At 47.4% G+C, this 15,613-nt stretch overlaps 1 protein-coding gene across 1 annotated transcript in view; it reads right to left on the reverse strand.

Annotated features, from left to right (window-relative positions):
- The window catches only part of Slit3 (slit guidance ligand 3), a 595,024-nt gene that overhangs the window by 37,454 nt on the left and 541,957 nt on the right, over positions 1 to 15,613 (reverse strand). The window contains exons 24-27 of the mRNA XM_052758587.1: positions 11,838 to 11,909; positions 10,084 to 10,247; positions 6,844 to 6,968; positions 822 to 919 (exon numbers count right to left, since the gene is read on the reverse strand). Coding sequence (XP_052614547.1) covers positions 822 to 919; positions 6,844 to 6,968; positions 10,084 to 10,247; positions 11,838 to 11,909 — 459 coding nt within the window. The remainder of the gene's footprint in view (positions 1 to 821; positions 920 to 6,843; positions 6,969 to 10,083; positions 10,248 to 11,837; positions 11,910 to 15,613) is intronic.

The raw sequence follows: 15,613 nt of genomic DNA on the forward strand, positions 1-15,613 counted from the left end.
GGCTGGCCTGGCAGAAGGATGCATGGGCCAGCTGGGCTCTCTGGAGATTTCTTCCCCAGACCACACGGCAGCCTCGGCTGGAGGGCTTTTGATAGTCAATTACGTGCAATCTGAGCTCTGACATTGCCCAGAGTCTGCCTGGCACCAGGGTCTCATCTTTATGGTGAAGGAGCTGTTGCCCAAGCTGCTGTGCTGTGGGAGCCCCTTCCCAGGGATCTGCTTCTGCTGGGGAAACTGCACACCTGGAAGCTGGTGGGAGACAGATGGGCCAGTGGCACCTTCCCACTCCTAGGAGTTTCTGCCTAGTAAGAAAGGACTAGAAGCCTGGTTAGAAGAGCCAGGAACCAGAGTCAGGACATGTGACCATTACTTGCTCTCAGCTTCCTCTCTGCTCAATGGAGATCGAACTCCCCCATGCCCCAACAGAGGTGTGAGAAGGTTTAGGAGAGATAACGTAAGAGTAGATGCCACAGAATGTGGCAGCAGTAGCCCCTGCTATTTGTGACACAGAAATGGGGTGGTGGGACCACCAGGTGGGTGGGGTTCTTGGCCAGTGTCCCTTCCTCTGACTTGAGCAGCATCCACAGCCTCCCTTGGAGACCTCCAGGCTCACAAAGTAGAACTTAGATTCAAATCCCTGTATTTGTGTACATAATATTTGATACTATTTTGTATCTCTGAGGAGAAGGTTCATCCTTTGATGCCTCAGTTTCCTCCTGTATAGAGCAGGGATAAATGCCTCCCCCACTGACATCATCCCTATACAGGAATCTGACCCAGAAGCTCTCTGAGAAGAGGGAAGGTCAGAGCTGAGCTATTACCTGAACCCATCTTTGTGGCTCTCACTCAGGTGGCAGGTACCTCCGTGCTGACAGGGGTTCTGGACACAGGTGTTGATGGGCACGGTGCAGTCCTTGCCCTGAGGAACAGATAGGGGAAAAGCATCTGGTGAGTGAGGCCTTTGATGACTGCTATGACCCGGGAGACCCCAGAGACTTCCCAGCGGCCCCTGGGATGAAGCTGAGGTGGAAGTGAGGAGGTTGGCACAAGACAAAGGGAGTCATCGCCTCTGGTCACTGCTGAGGAGAAGGGGCAGGAATGTCGAGAGTGCAGAGTTCAGGCTCCAGCATGACTGATTTCCGGAGGTCACAGGCTTCGCTGTCCTCAACTGTGGGGCATGAGTACGGGTCGGGGGTCCTGGGGAGTTTGGTTTCCAGCTCTACCTCTTCCTGGCTGATGGCGGGCACAAGCCCTTTAACAGGGTTGTTAGGAGAACCACATGGGAGTTTTCACAGAAGGAAGCATGGTACATTATGTAACATCCTTGGCACACAGTAGGCATTCTGGAAAAGCTAGCAGATGGTATTGCTATTTGTTTCACTGAGCTTTAAATATAACCCACAACGTGAGCAGAGGGAACTAAGGTATAACCTGTAGACTTGGGGTGTGTAAAGTGGCATCCCACCCCAGTTCCTCCTTGATTGGTTGGTCTTCAGTGGAGTCCCTTAGAGCCTGCAGGGTATCTGTCCAGGCCATTCTGGCTTTTAGAGTCTCCATTGAGAAGCTGGGTGTAATTCTAATAGGTCTGCCTTTATATGTTACTTGTCCTTTTTTCCTTTCAACTGTTAATATTCTTTCTCTGTTCTGTATGTTTAGTGTTTTGATTATTATGTGGCAAGGGGGTCTTTCTTTTCTGGTCCAATCTCTTTGGTGTTCTTGTTCTTTTATAGGCATGTCCTTCTTTAGGATAGGGAAATTGTCTTTTATGATTTTTGTTGAAAATATTTTCTGGGCCTTTGAGCTGGCATTCTTCTTCTATTCCTGTTACTTCTATTCCTATTACAAGTAATCTGCATTTGCTCTCCAGTCCAAGGCCAGGCCAGGCTGAGAACTGCAATGGTTTGGAGTGAGGCAGAGTTCCTTTGGACCAGGTTCCTCTCCAGGGTAGGTATGACTTGAGAAGGTGCCAGTGTATGGCAGGTGGGGATGATCATGCCAGGTAGAAGGAAAAATGAGGACAAAGGCTCTGAGTAGGTGACCCCAAGGTACAGACTGTAGGCACAGACCTAACATCCCAGGGATCCTCTTGGCCCATGGCTCCTGCTTCTCTCTTGGGACTAGGATCCTAAACTTGGGACATGGATCCTGTACTTTCTTGGGACACACAAGCTGCATGTGGCAGTACCTAGTAGCTCCAGGCCTGGGGAGGTGTCTGCTGCACATATTTTTTGAGCCATGGGTTCAGTGACTTGGGTGCTTGCCAGGCCAGGGTGATCATGGGAGCCTTCCCACCGCCACCACCACCTGCTCACCATCTGCCTGAGATGAGTCCGTCCCGTCTTCTGTGGCTGCCAGTGCCTGTGATGGCATGGGACTGGGGCTTCCTGGCTGTGTGGTTACTGCCAACTGAGCGTGAGGCATTGGGCCAGGCTAGCCTCCACCGTGGGCCCAGATGTATCCTCCTACTTGCACACTAGAGCCCCAGGCCCCTCTCCAGTAGCTGGAAGGCATTGTCCCTGTCTGTCTGGCTCTTTAAGTGAATCCGTGCCCCACACAGAGGTTTCTCAGAGGGGAGAGTGAGAGGGAAAGTGTGCTTTAAGGAGTTATCTGGCTGTACCCTGAAGCCACAGTGACTCAGGGCCCCCCATCTGAAAGTCAATGTCTGGAATGGAAAGTGTAATATGAATTCTCACTCACGTTATTGAGCACGTTTTCCATTCCAGGTCTCATGCTAAGTGTTTTATATTCACGTTAACATATAATGTTCCCAAGAACCCTATGAGATTGGTACAATTGTCATTACACTCCTTTTTACAGAGAGGGAAGGCAGACTTGGAAAAGAAGGTAATAGGTCTGAGACTACACAGCAGTCAGTGAAAGAGGCGGCCAACAGATGAACCCAGACAGCTGAGTCCGAATTCGGCACCAGGCACCTCTATGCTGGGCCATTTATTCCGTCCCTCTAAAAACCTGGGCTCTGGAGTGCTGTGTATCGGAGCCAAGTCTAGGCTGGCTGCTAGATGCCTGAAGGAAATGATTAGTTCTTTTGGATCTTGTTTTTATGTTCCATGAAATGGGAGTGAGGTAGAGTATGTATGCCTAATCTAGAAATTCAAAGTATACCAAACCATCAAACATTTGAGTGCTGACAGGTCATAAGAAGTGGAAAATTCTACCTTTGACCCCAGGAGATGCATCCTGGTCAAAATGCAGGTATAATAAAAGTGCCTACAATTACAGGCTATGTGTATATACGAAACAGGCAAATTTCATTATTAGCGTTGGAGTCTATCTTCCAGATACCTTAGTATGTGTGTGTGTGTGTGTGTGTGTGTGTGTGTGTGTGTGTGTGTGTATGTATGCACGTGCACGCACATATGCACATGGTGTGTACCACAGTGCATGTGAGGTCAGTGGATCATTTGTGGAGTTGGTAGCTGGTTCTTTCCTTCCATTTTACATGGATACCCATGTATGCACTTTATCTGGATATCCAACTCATGGCACTAGGCTTGTGTGGTGAGTGCCCTTATCCGCTGAGCTAATGCAGTGGCCTATCTCTTACTGAGACCCGAGTCTTGATGACCTGTCTAGGCTGGCTGGTCATCGAGCTCCATGACTATGCCTGTCTCCAACTCCCAGTTCTGAGGTGACACATAGGCATCATAATGTCTAGCTTTTTACATGGGTTCTGGGACACAGACTCAGGTCCCCAGTGCCAAGATATCTTGGTGTGCATATGCAAGTATTTTAAAATCCGGAAACACCTGAAATCTGAGATGCTTCTGGTCTCAGGCATTTCAGAGAGGGCAGTGGCTCTCAACCTGTAGGTTTCACAGGGGTCACTTAAGACCATTGGAAATACCAGATATTTACATTAAGATTCCTAACAGTAGCAACATTATAGTTATGATGTAACAATGAAAAATAATCTTATGGTTGGGTCCCAGCATTAGGAAGGCTGAGAACCACTGATTTAAGGGATGCTCAATTTCTACCTGCACTGCCATTACAGGATCACATTACCTGCAAGGTACCTCATAGATGTCGCAGCCCTGTAAATAACAGCAGTGATGACCATGACTAGGGGCTGGGACAGGGCTGAGTATGCTCAAAAGTTCAGGGATACATGCATGGGTGATAGTGGTACTAAAGAGGTAAGTATGAAGGGCAGGATAAGGGAACCTCAAAAATGATCTAGTGGGGACCCCCCAATCCCAACCCTGTCTGTAATCTGGCCCGTCTACTCTGGTGATCTTGCAAGTACCACCTGGCCTGAAGGGTGGTGAGGTGAGCAAGTACCATTTGGTCCAGGCAGAATCCTCCCCGACTCCAAAAGGTGGTGTGGTGTGCGGGATCTCTTTTAGACTTCTAGGCAGAGCACAGAAATCTAAGAGGCATGTCCTGGTGCTTGAAAACACAGTAATTGGGGCTGGAGATGGAGGTTTCTGTCACTTACATGTCCTTGAAAAATAATCACCATTTCCAATGTCTGCCTAATTAGCCCAATTCAATTCTCTCTCACTGTATTTTACTCAAATCTATGGGACTTGGGATGCTCCTCGACTTTCTTCCTTCTGTCCTCCAGGCTACCTCATCTCCCCTCTCTGACAGGATCTAGGCTACTGGCTTTCTCTAAGAGCCTAGGAGCAGTTCCCTTGTCGGAATCTATGTGTCAGAGGGGGCTGGGGAACTGCTAAGACACCTTGCTATTCAAAGTGTGGTCCTTGGACTGGTAGCCTGGGCAGCTCTCGAGAGCTTGTTAAATATATACCATATCAGGTCTGACCCAAGCTCTCATGAATCAGAACCTAGATTTTAATAAGCTTCTTGGGCACCCGAAGGCTTGGGAAGTACTGCTCTGAGCCACCGAACATATGGCATGAAGTGGTGGAAAAATAATCAGATGTATTTGATTTCCCCGAATCCTGGAATAGTGGTAAGATTGTTAGGTCATATGGAATGTAGGTAGGCAAAGCACACATGTGATGTGTTTTTAACCTTGTTACAACTCTGCTGGAGAGCATGATGGTTCCCTCTCTCAGGTGGGAGGGCAAGGTAAACGGAGAGCCAGTTCCTAGGGAAGACTAGGCTGGTTTCGGCATCTGTGTTTTGTCGGCAGTGGAGCATGGGTGAGCACTTTGTATTTGCAAATCTTAGCTCATCTCTCAAATGAGGCTAAGAGCTGCTATCTCTGGATGATTAAACGTGCTGTGTGAGCTAATGCACCCCAACTGCTTCCTTAAGGCCTGGCCTTACAGAAGACCAAGAGCAATGGCTATGCATCCTTAGGAAACTCTGTTTTCCCAAGGCAATATTACAGCATGTATGAAACCCAAATGAAAGCAGCAGGGTGCCCCAGGCTACTGACGGCCAGTCTCACACTACAGTATGTGAGTGGCCGGCTGGCCGGCAAGACAGAAGGCAAAAGGTGGCAACGTGCTAGCTTATCAAGCAGTTCCCGTATGCCAGGTCCTTTTCTAGATGTACTGTACCCATGACTGCATGTCTATTTCTCACAGTCTGTGGGATGATGCGTCCCAGTGTCCAGAGAAGGCTGAGGTGAAGTTATTGGTCATCGATATACAGCTGGCACATGGCAAAGCAACAATTCACACATGCTTCCATGTCATTCCAGAGCCTGAGATGCCTTTTCCCTACACTGAACACATACACAGAGGTCTCAGTGGATCTGTGCCCTGAGTTACGTCATTCTCAATCTCTGTCCTGGGACTCTGCTACATTTAAGGCTTCAGGGACAGACAGCTTTAAAAGCAATCCTTGGGCTTTCTTGTTCCAGGCCCATAGGTGGCACTCTGACACCGTTTGCTAGCAGCCAGGGTGTCCACGAGAAAGCCACCAGGTAGTTCCCCAGAAACTGCCTTTCAAGCCTGTTACTGTACATGTACAGTTCTTCGAGGATGCAGGCACTGTGTTCCCATCACTCAGCCTGTGCAGAGAGTGCACAAGATGGGCTGCGGGCTGCCCTGGGCTCTTGGCTTGTCCAGTATATTCAGATGGTACCTGGAAAGCTGGGATCTTGAATGTCCCATGGGACATTGAGCCACAGCTTTGCTGATCCCAGAGAGGCACTGAAAAGGGCTTGGCTATTCAGTAACCTCTTCAGGTGAAAGGACTTTGTCTTTGGGGCCATATAGCCTTAAGTTTTAATCCTAAGCCTACCGAAGCCTGGTTTTTGTATTTGTATAATAGGCTTTCTTTGTAGGTTTGCTGGGAGAAGGGGTGAGTCAAATGCCAAGCAGAAAGCATGGCACATACTCCATACATATTAGTATAGAGACAGTGTAACTTGTTCTGGATTGTGCTGGGTAAGAAGAATAGGGGGAAAGACTGTCTTGGAAGTAGCCTGGATTTCTGGTAGGATGGATGGGAGAACAGGAAGCCTCAATCCTTTTGGTGGGCTTGTCAACTATGAAGGCAGGCTTGGAAGACCCAGACTATTGAGTCCTCAAGTCTTGCATCCCCTTAGTCCCTGGAATGGCAGCCAGGATACTGGGTTCAAGGGATGCCTTTACTAAAGGACCCTTTACCTCCCTGGGTTGCAGTCTCCCTGTGACTCACACAGAAAATGCAGAGGCAGTATTTCTTTCTCATCTCAAAACATCCTTGTCAAGATTCCATGGGTCCTCTCTGATGGACCTTAGCCTTAGCCATTGTGCAGAATAGTGATACTGTTGGCTAATGCCACTTATGGTGTGTGTCACATGTGTTGTAGACTTATCCAGGCTACTCTGGGTCACATCAGCTGCCTGGAGTCTCTCTCTGAAGCCAGGACAAAGGAAGAGCCTGGGCATGAGTGGTGGGCAGAGCCTCCTGCCTTACCTTGTAGCTGTAGGGGCAGGTGCAGCGGTATTGCTCCACAGGATCCTGGCTGCATGTGCCATTGTTCTTGCACGGACTAGAGAGGCAGGCGTTGCACTTGGCCACGATGTTAATGTCCACTGGCCCTGGGTAGCAAAACCAGAGTGTGGATGGCAGCACTCTGAGTAGGCTAACTCACCTCCCTTCCCCTCTGCTCTGGCCCCTCCCATCTCTAGACCCAGAGGGCAGCTGGCTCTCTTGAGGCTGTACATCCAATCTGGCAAGAGTCCCATTAATTCAACCACTGTCCAGTGAGTACGAATCACAATGGGACATCACACAGAAGCACTTCTGCAGTCAAATCAATTACTGTAATTAGCCTGATCCGATTTGGGTGCTAATCTGCAAACAGTGCACCATAATTAGAACCCTCCTGCGTGTCTTCTATTCCAGGAAGTTCTGGGCACAGGCTCTGTTTTGACCTTCTCCTTCTTTTTTTTGCCCCTGCCAAGCCCTTTCCAATAGAATAGCCAAGGAGGGATGCCAAGGCCAAAGGCACACACAGAGTCCTTCCCGCAAGACCTTAGTGGTAATGATGCCACACAGAAAGATGCTTACAGGAACGCTTTGTCTTTTTCACCCATGGAAGTTTCAAACATCTCCTGTGGTTTTTTGTTTTGTTTTGTTTTGTCCGTTTGTTTGTTTTTGTTTTTTGGTAAGGACTGAAAGGAGGTCATGTTCCCCACATGCAAAAGGGGCTATGACTATTGCTGCAAACAGCTTTGAGCATGAGCCATGATGTAGAGGTCCTATTTAATGTCAGAATTTTAACTGACCTGGAGCAAACAGTTCTCAACCTGGAGACGGGCTGAGATTCATTCTGGTGGGTGACCAGTGGTGGGGAGATGAACAGAAGGGTTCCAGGGAGCTCCAGGACCTGTAGGTCCAACTTGGGCTTACATGAGAATGAGAGGAACCATCTGACCATGCTTGCCTCTGACTGAGGGGGTCCCCAGGGCACAGAGATTTCTCTTGACATACAAGACAAGAACAGAACCAGCCTACATCCCATGCCTAGGCTATAACTCACACCTGTTTAATGAATACCACGACTGTGGAACCCAGAATGTTATTTGGCACGCAGTGGGGCTCCAACCCGACCTTACACATGCTAGGCAGTGTAACCCATAGACAACCCTGCCCTTGGTTTTCAAAGCTCCTCAGGTAACTCCCGTCCAGATTGAGTGCCACTGTTCCAGGGCTATTTGAGTCCCTCTAGCATCAGATCAAATGTCTCAGAAACAGGAAGCAGAAAGTTAAAATCACCTTTAAATCAATGGAATGTTTTTCTGTTTTCAGCAGCCACATGGGACACAGCAACGTTTTAAAGGGAAAATAAAAAACTGAACATTGAGATGCTAGGAGGTGAGCAGAGGGCACCAACAGACAAATGTTCAATGCAAATGGGAAATAAATTCTGAAATTGAATTCAGGATGCTTCAAATTTAAAGGTGGATAGAATAAAGGAGATGCCCTGACTATAAAGTAAGACAAAACAACCAATTCTCTAAGAAAAAGACACTTGGAGGCTGCTAATGAGAGCCCAAGTTGATTACTACCTTTTTGGGAAATTAACTCTGCAAATCATTCGAGGATCACATTTTTTTTTTTTTTTTTTTTTTTTTTTTTTTGGTTTTTCGAGACAGGGTTTCTCTGTGTAGCTTTGCGCCTTTCCTGGGACTCACTTGATAGCCCAGGCTGGCCTCGAACTCACAGAGATCCGCCTGTCTCTGCCTCCCGAGTGCTGGGATTAAAGGCGTGCGCCACCACCGCCCGGCAAGGATCACATATTTTAAGTCAGTCATTTTGAGTCTCTGAATCTTATCTTAGGATATACTATCAAACAGAGAAATACTTCACGCAATCACCATAAGAGAGAAATCAAACACTGAGGACTTTAAACCAAGAAACAGTTGAGTAGGTTGTAGTAGAAGACAACAGCCCTGTGGTGGTCAGAAGTTAGAGAAACCTGGGGGCCTCATAGTGTGCTCTTGTGAATTAATTTGGATACAGATGTGGCTCAGTAGACGATGTTTGTCAAGATGAGCAAGGCTCTGGGTTTGACCCTCAACACCGCCAAGTGGGGAAGACTTATCCAACCTCTTTAAGGCTTAGTTGTTACAAATATTTAACATGAGAGTACTATAAATATCTACCCATAGAAATGTTGGGGAATTAATTAAGCTGACACTTAATAAGTAAGAGTTAAATAAAATAATACATAAAAACATGTTTAACTTAGACTCTGCCATGTAAGAATTCAGGAGTGAGCCAGGCGGTGGTGGCGTACACCTTTAATCCCAGCACTCGGGAGGCAGAGCCAGCCAGATCTCTGTGAGTTCGAGGCCAGCCTGGTCTACAGAGCGAGATCCAGGACAGGCACCAAAACTACACAGAGGACCCCTGTCTTGAAACTCCCCCCCCCCCCCCCCCCCCCGCCGCCAAAAAAAAAATTCGGGAGTGGTTTGTTATAACGAGTCAATAAAAATCACATGTACAAGGACAACCAGATGGCTCAGTAGGGTAAAGGTGCTTGGCATTGTGGACCCAAGTTCAGTCCTTGGGGTCCACATGATGGAAGGACATAACCAATTCCCACAAGTAGTGACCTACACACACACACACACACACACACAGGAGAGAGAGAGAGAGAGAGAGAGAGAGAGAGAGAGAGAGAGAGAGAGAGAGAGAGAGAGAGAGAGAGAGAGACTGACTGATTGAGACTGAGACTGGGACAGAGACATATAGAGAAAGACACAGAGAGAGACACAGAGAGTGAATAGTATAGTGACGATGCTAATATTACTGGCTGAGGAATGCAAGTTAGAGATGTTCTCAGCCATGGAAAATATACAAAGAAGGAGCCAGTGAGTAAAGTCAGCCCTCTGTATTCATGGATCTGTCACAGGCAGATTCCACATCCGAAGATTCAACCAACTACAGATCATAAACATCTGGAACAAAACTGTGTCCATACTAATCACGTACCGGTCATAAAGTTCCTAAACAATACAGTATAACAACTTTGTATACAGCATTTACAATGTGTTGTAAGTGGAGATAAAGTATACAGTATGCCTATGCTACCTAGGTTATATGCATGGGATAGGCTGCGGTTTTACAAGTCACATGTGCTTAGATGTTGGAAACACATCGGATGGACCCTGTGAGGGAGAGATGTGGTGGGCAGGCAGCACCTACCTTTGCACTGGAACCGGTGGGTAGGAGTGGTAAGCAGGAGCCTGTCCGCCATGGACTCTGGGCTACTGCATCTGGCAATGCCAGGCTCCTTATAGCCAGCCTTTACCCACTCTGATAACCAACGCAGACTGCAGTCGCAGTGGAGAGGGTTGGTTCCCAGGGCCCTAAAAAGCAGAAGAAGAAGTTAGGCCCTGCCTGGCCTGGCCCACAGGCTCCCCATCTGTGGCTCCCTGAAGACTCAAGGTTTTGAAACTAAATTAGAGGAGTCTGGTGTGCAGACTAGAACACTCATCCACAGGCACAATCAAAGCTTCCAGGGTTCATTTCCAGTTCAGTAGATGTTCCGTTCCCACCTAATCGACACCCCTCTTCTGAGGCTCTGTTCTCACTGCTCTGGAAAATTCTGTCCTTCACTCTACTCTAATCCTGGCTCTCCGGGGAAGCATTCTGGACCTCTGACCCCCTTCTCATGTGGCTCTCAGGCACAGGGTCTGTTAGAAGACATGCCCTTCAAAGAAGGTTCTGAGACCCAGGTTTAGGAAGCAGCTTCAAGCAGGTGAGACTGAAGATACGGGGCCAGAGTTGAATGCAAACTTCTCCAAAGTGATTGGGAAGAAAACATCATGACTCTCTCATACACACACACACACACACACACACACACACACACACACACACACACACAAAAGCCTATTCTTTAGCATTTCTATTTTTGATTTATAGAATACATACATGTCACTGTTGTAGCCTATGCACACAACATGAAAATAATTAAAATACATACAGAGGAGGAATTCAATCTTGTAAACTTACCAGCAGAGATAGGTACCCAGAAGGTAATGCTCCCTGAGAGCACCAGCTAGGGAAGAGAGGCCTGGCCCGGGAGTCAGGGAAACTGAGTTCTACTCTGGAGTCTCACTGGCTTCATGGGTGACTTTCAGGTCCTCACCTATTATTGATGGTCTCAGTTTCCTTGAGCAGAGTAAGGATGGACTACAGAATGGCTGAGCACGTGCCTGCTGGAGTCAAGGCAGACGCGGAGCTGGACTGCCGTTCTGCTACTGGCTGGCTGTGCAGCCTCAGGACGAATTCTTTAACTTCCCTAAGTCTCAATGTCCTCACATAGAAGGGAATAAGGTGCCCTTATCTTAAGATAAGATTTCTTATCTTATGCTATAAGAAATACAGGGGATAATTCACTGAATGTGTTTAGGGTATGGGAAGGGTTCAAACTTTCACATCGTTTGACAGGATTGATGATGCCTTTGAAGGCTTCTGAAACAAGACATTGTATACAGGTGGAATACAGTAGCTCAAAAACAAGCTCCTGATGGCCTTCTGAATGTCAGGTTTCCTATTTGCAGGTCCAATCAACGATGGGTCCAAAATAATTTTTAAAAGTTCCATCTATAACAAACACATATAAACCTGGACTTCAGTTGGGTCCTTATCCCATAACCAATATAGTATTACCATTATTTACAAAGTGTTTACATTGTAGTAGGCATCTTAAATGGTCCAGAGACTATTTCAAGTACACAGGAGGATGTGTGGCATGCTCTGCATATGCTACTTCATTGTACACAAGTGACTTGAGCATCTGCGGGTTCTCGGGGCTCCTGGAGCCAGTCCCCTGTGCATATGGAGGGACATCTGCCTAACACAAGGAAAGAATACAAAGTGATGACACTGTGGCTGTCACCGGCACCATTTTCTGCTTTTAGTCAACGCACATTGAGAAAGAGGCTACTTACAGGTGGGAAAGGGAAGTCAGATCATTGAAGGAGCCTTCAGGAACACTGGAAATGTCATTGCCGTGGAGGGTTCTGAGGCAGAAGGCACAGGTTAGTAAGTGACCCCATTGAGCCCGACACACTCACCCAGCCCAGCCACGCTTCTGTGGTTCCCAGAGCCCCACAGCTAGTGATATTAGGTGCCACAGCCATTGCGGGGGCCATGGCCATTGCTGTCTACAGCAGCCACAGGGGTGGAGGGGCTGAGAGCTTGGGGAGGAAGAGGATGTACTTTCCAACTCTATGAACTTGGGTGAGAATCAGAAACCAGCTCCTTTTGGTGGTAGAACACGGGTGGGATAAAGTACTTTTCTGGTCTCAGTTTTTACACCTGAAGCCGAGAAGGCCACATCTACCTAATGGAACCATTAGAGTTTCAGAGAGGAGGTTTCATGTCTGATACACTGTGGCTAATGCCATCTATTCTGGAGCCAGGTTGCTTGCTTTCAGAGTGTCTCTCTGCCACTGGCCAGCTGTAGGGCCTTGGGCAAAATGGCTTACTCTCTCTCGAGCCTCCGTTTCTAAATGTCAAATGAGAATGGCCACAGTCAGATTGTCCTGTGTGGCTCTGGTGCATATGTTAGACTATGCAGAAAGAATCTAGCATTTTCTAAGTGCTGACTGGTGATTGACAGGGACAATGGGAACAAAGATATGGGAGAGAGAAGATGGTGGGAAGTTAAACTAAAACCGAAAATGTATGAAAAAGTCATAAGGAAACCTCATATTTACTTACTTAAAAAACAGGAATTAGAATGGAGGTACCCTGTGTGGGTGGCTAATGCTGCTCCCAGATGCCACTGACTGGTAAGTCCCACTCCCAGTGCTATGATGGGCTACTGCCTCCCCTAAGGACCCTAAAATAATACAGGTATCTGCAAGTGTGGCTCGTTGCCCATCAGAATTAGGGAGAAGACCTTATTGCTGAAGATACCACAAGCTCTGGTCTCAGGGCATAGAGAAACGTTGGAACTGAGCTGGGGGCTTCCTCCCCAGTGACTCTGTCACAGAGCCAGGCGGTGGTGCCATGCAGGCTGCTGGGAGATGATTGCGACCTTGTGTTCTATAGGACTGACTGGCCAGGCCACATGTGCCCACTGTTGAAATAGTAAGTCAGTTCTGGGCAGGGGAAAGCAGGTAACTGACCACTTTCTACTTAGAACTGAGGATTGGTCCACATTGGAATTCAAGTCTGGTACTACCTGGCCAAAATCCTGTGTCAGAAGAGGTCATGGGGGAAACCTGCTACTTTTTTTTTTTAAAGTGGACATGATGTTCCCATTAAAGTGACTTCTAGATAACTATGCTTATAGCTTAGCTTAGTGCAGCTGTTAGCTAGTCAGAGAAACTTCTTTTTGTAGGGGCCAGTGGTAACTGCAGAGATATAACTGCCCAAGTGCTGAGAGGAAATGACTGTTGAGGGCTCAGTCATAAATGGGCATCAATCTGACCCTCTCTAAGACTTAGGGAAAACTGTGAAGGAGAGAGCAGAAAATTCCTAAGAACTGAAGGAAGTCGGGGGAGTGGTGTGGGAGGTTGACTTTTGGACAGGATATAATCGATGCATTCTTGACTTCAAAGCAGCTATGATTACTTGTATAAGATCTGCACAAGACTGACTGAACCCATCAACATTCTGTCTAGATGAGTAAGGAGGGGTCATGGGGATCCACCCCTCCCTGGTGATCTATAAGTTGCTGGGAGAGGGAGAAACATTTTCTACAGTAGTATAGCCACTGGAAAGGTATTCATGTTCCTGAAAAAACAAACAGACAAACAAACGAAACAAACAAAAACAAAAACAAACTCCTCAGCTTTAGGGGCTGGAGAGATGGCTCAGTGGTTAAGAGCACTGACTGCTCTTCCAGAGAAACCAGGTTTGATTCCTAGCACCCACGTGGTGGCTCACACCTGTCCATAACTCACACGTGTGGTGCATAGACATACAGGCAGGCAAAATGCCAATACACATAAAATGAATAAATAAAAAATTTAAAGTATTAAAAAAAAAACCCAACAACCCTCATTAGGGGGTTTAGGGTTTAGGGTTAGGGCTATGCCCCTGTCAGTAATTCCAAGGAAACTCACTGTATCACACAAACAAACAATAAAAGTATCATGAAATTAGAATGGGGACTAGTTGATGAGGAAGAAGAAGGTGATCCATGAAAGTGGTAAGGAGATAAGAGAGGAAAATGGGGCATGAATATGATTAAAACATGTTATACACATGCAATGTCATAATGAAAACTATTATTATGTGTGATTAATATATGCTAATAAAGATGTGAAAATTCAGATTTACGAGTCTGATCTACATCTTTGGGTTCGGGGTGGGTCCTGAGATTCTGAAGGCTCCCAGTTGCACTGATGCTGTTTGTTTTGGGACCACTATTCACGGGGAAAGGGCTAGGGGTTTCTCCTACTGCTTATGGCAAGGGCTTAGTTCCCTTCTCCTGTAGAATACCCAGGGCCTTGTACACGCTGAGTAGGCATACTTCCTCTGGGTCATGCTCTAGACCAGAGGTTCTCAACCCATGGGTCGTGACCCCTTGACACACCTCTATCTCCAAAAGTATTTAGCTATGATTCATCACAGTGGCAAAATTACAGTTAGGAAGTAGCAACGAAATCATTTTATGGCTGGAGGTCACCACAATATGAGGGACTGTATCAAAGGGTCGCAGCATTAGGAAGGTTGAGAACCACTGTTCTCAGTTTGCTAAAGACAAACTGTCAGATGCAGATGATGGAATCATTAGAGCAGTGTGACACCTACCTGCCTCTCCTTATACCTGGGCCGTCTGAACCTTGGGACCTCTGAATGCCCAGGTGACCACAGTTTGCATAGACATGGCGGGACCTATCTGAGTTCTTGCCCGGTTTGAGCAATCAGTGTCACAAACACTAGCGTGAGGCTGACTGCGTAACCTCAGTAAACTCACAGTCTTTTTTTTGTTTTTGTTTTTGAAGACAGGGTTTCTCTCTGTATCCCTGGTTATCCTGGGACTTGTTTTGTAGACTGGCCTCGAACTCGGATCTGCCTGCCTCTGACTCACAGTCTTATGTATTGTGCTTTGTCATGCTGGCAGCAGGAACAGCCTCATGGTTCCTCTGACCTGCTCTCATCCCGACCCTGTTGCTCTTGCTCCCCTTTCTCTCCTGAAGCACAGGAAGGGACTGTCCCTGGAGTTCCCATGTAGACTGTGGCCCCAATCCATCAAAGAGACCCACAGTCATCGTTCAGCTTCTTAGTGACATTTTGCCCCTCATGAAGATTACACTCCCTTTTCGGATGACACTGAAGACCCAACATCACACCCGAAGTCTACGGGGACTTTGGCCCAGGCCATTGTCAGACCCCTGGGTTCACTGACTCTCCTAAACACCATTCATTACCCCTCTGAGGCTGCTGAGTACTCTACTGCCTACTCTACCATCCTTGTCCATTGAAGAGGCATAAGCTTCAGCCATCCGGCCTCCCGAATCTTTGAGTTTTGTGTAGCTCCTGCCTACATACACATGTCCACAGTTTTGAATACCATCTCTCCGTTATCCGTTCATTCCAGCCCAGGTGCACTCACACCTTCAGAGGGACGGTAGGAGCTCCCCTTTAGGGTCAAGGAGGGACATCCCTGGGGCTCCCTCTGGAACTCAGACTTACAAAGGAGGTTTCATTTTGCAGGCTGCTAAGCCACTCAAGAGAAACCTCCCAGCCTGTGAGGACGCTCCACAGG

This window comes from Peromyscus californicus, unplaced genomic scaffold (genome assembly GCF_007827085.1).
Source record: "Peromyscus californicus insignis strain IS unplaced genomic scaffold, ASM782708v3 Scaffold_3__1_contigs__length_106647218, whole genome shotgun sequence".
NCBI classification, from domain to species: Eukaryota; Metazoa; Chordata; class Mammalia; order Rodentia; family Cricetidae; genus Peromyscus; species Peromyscus californicus.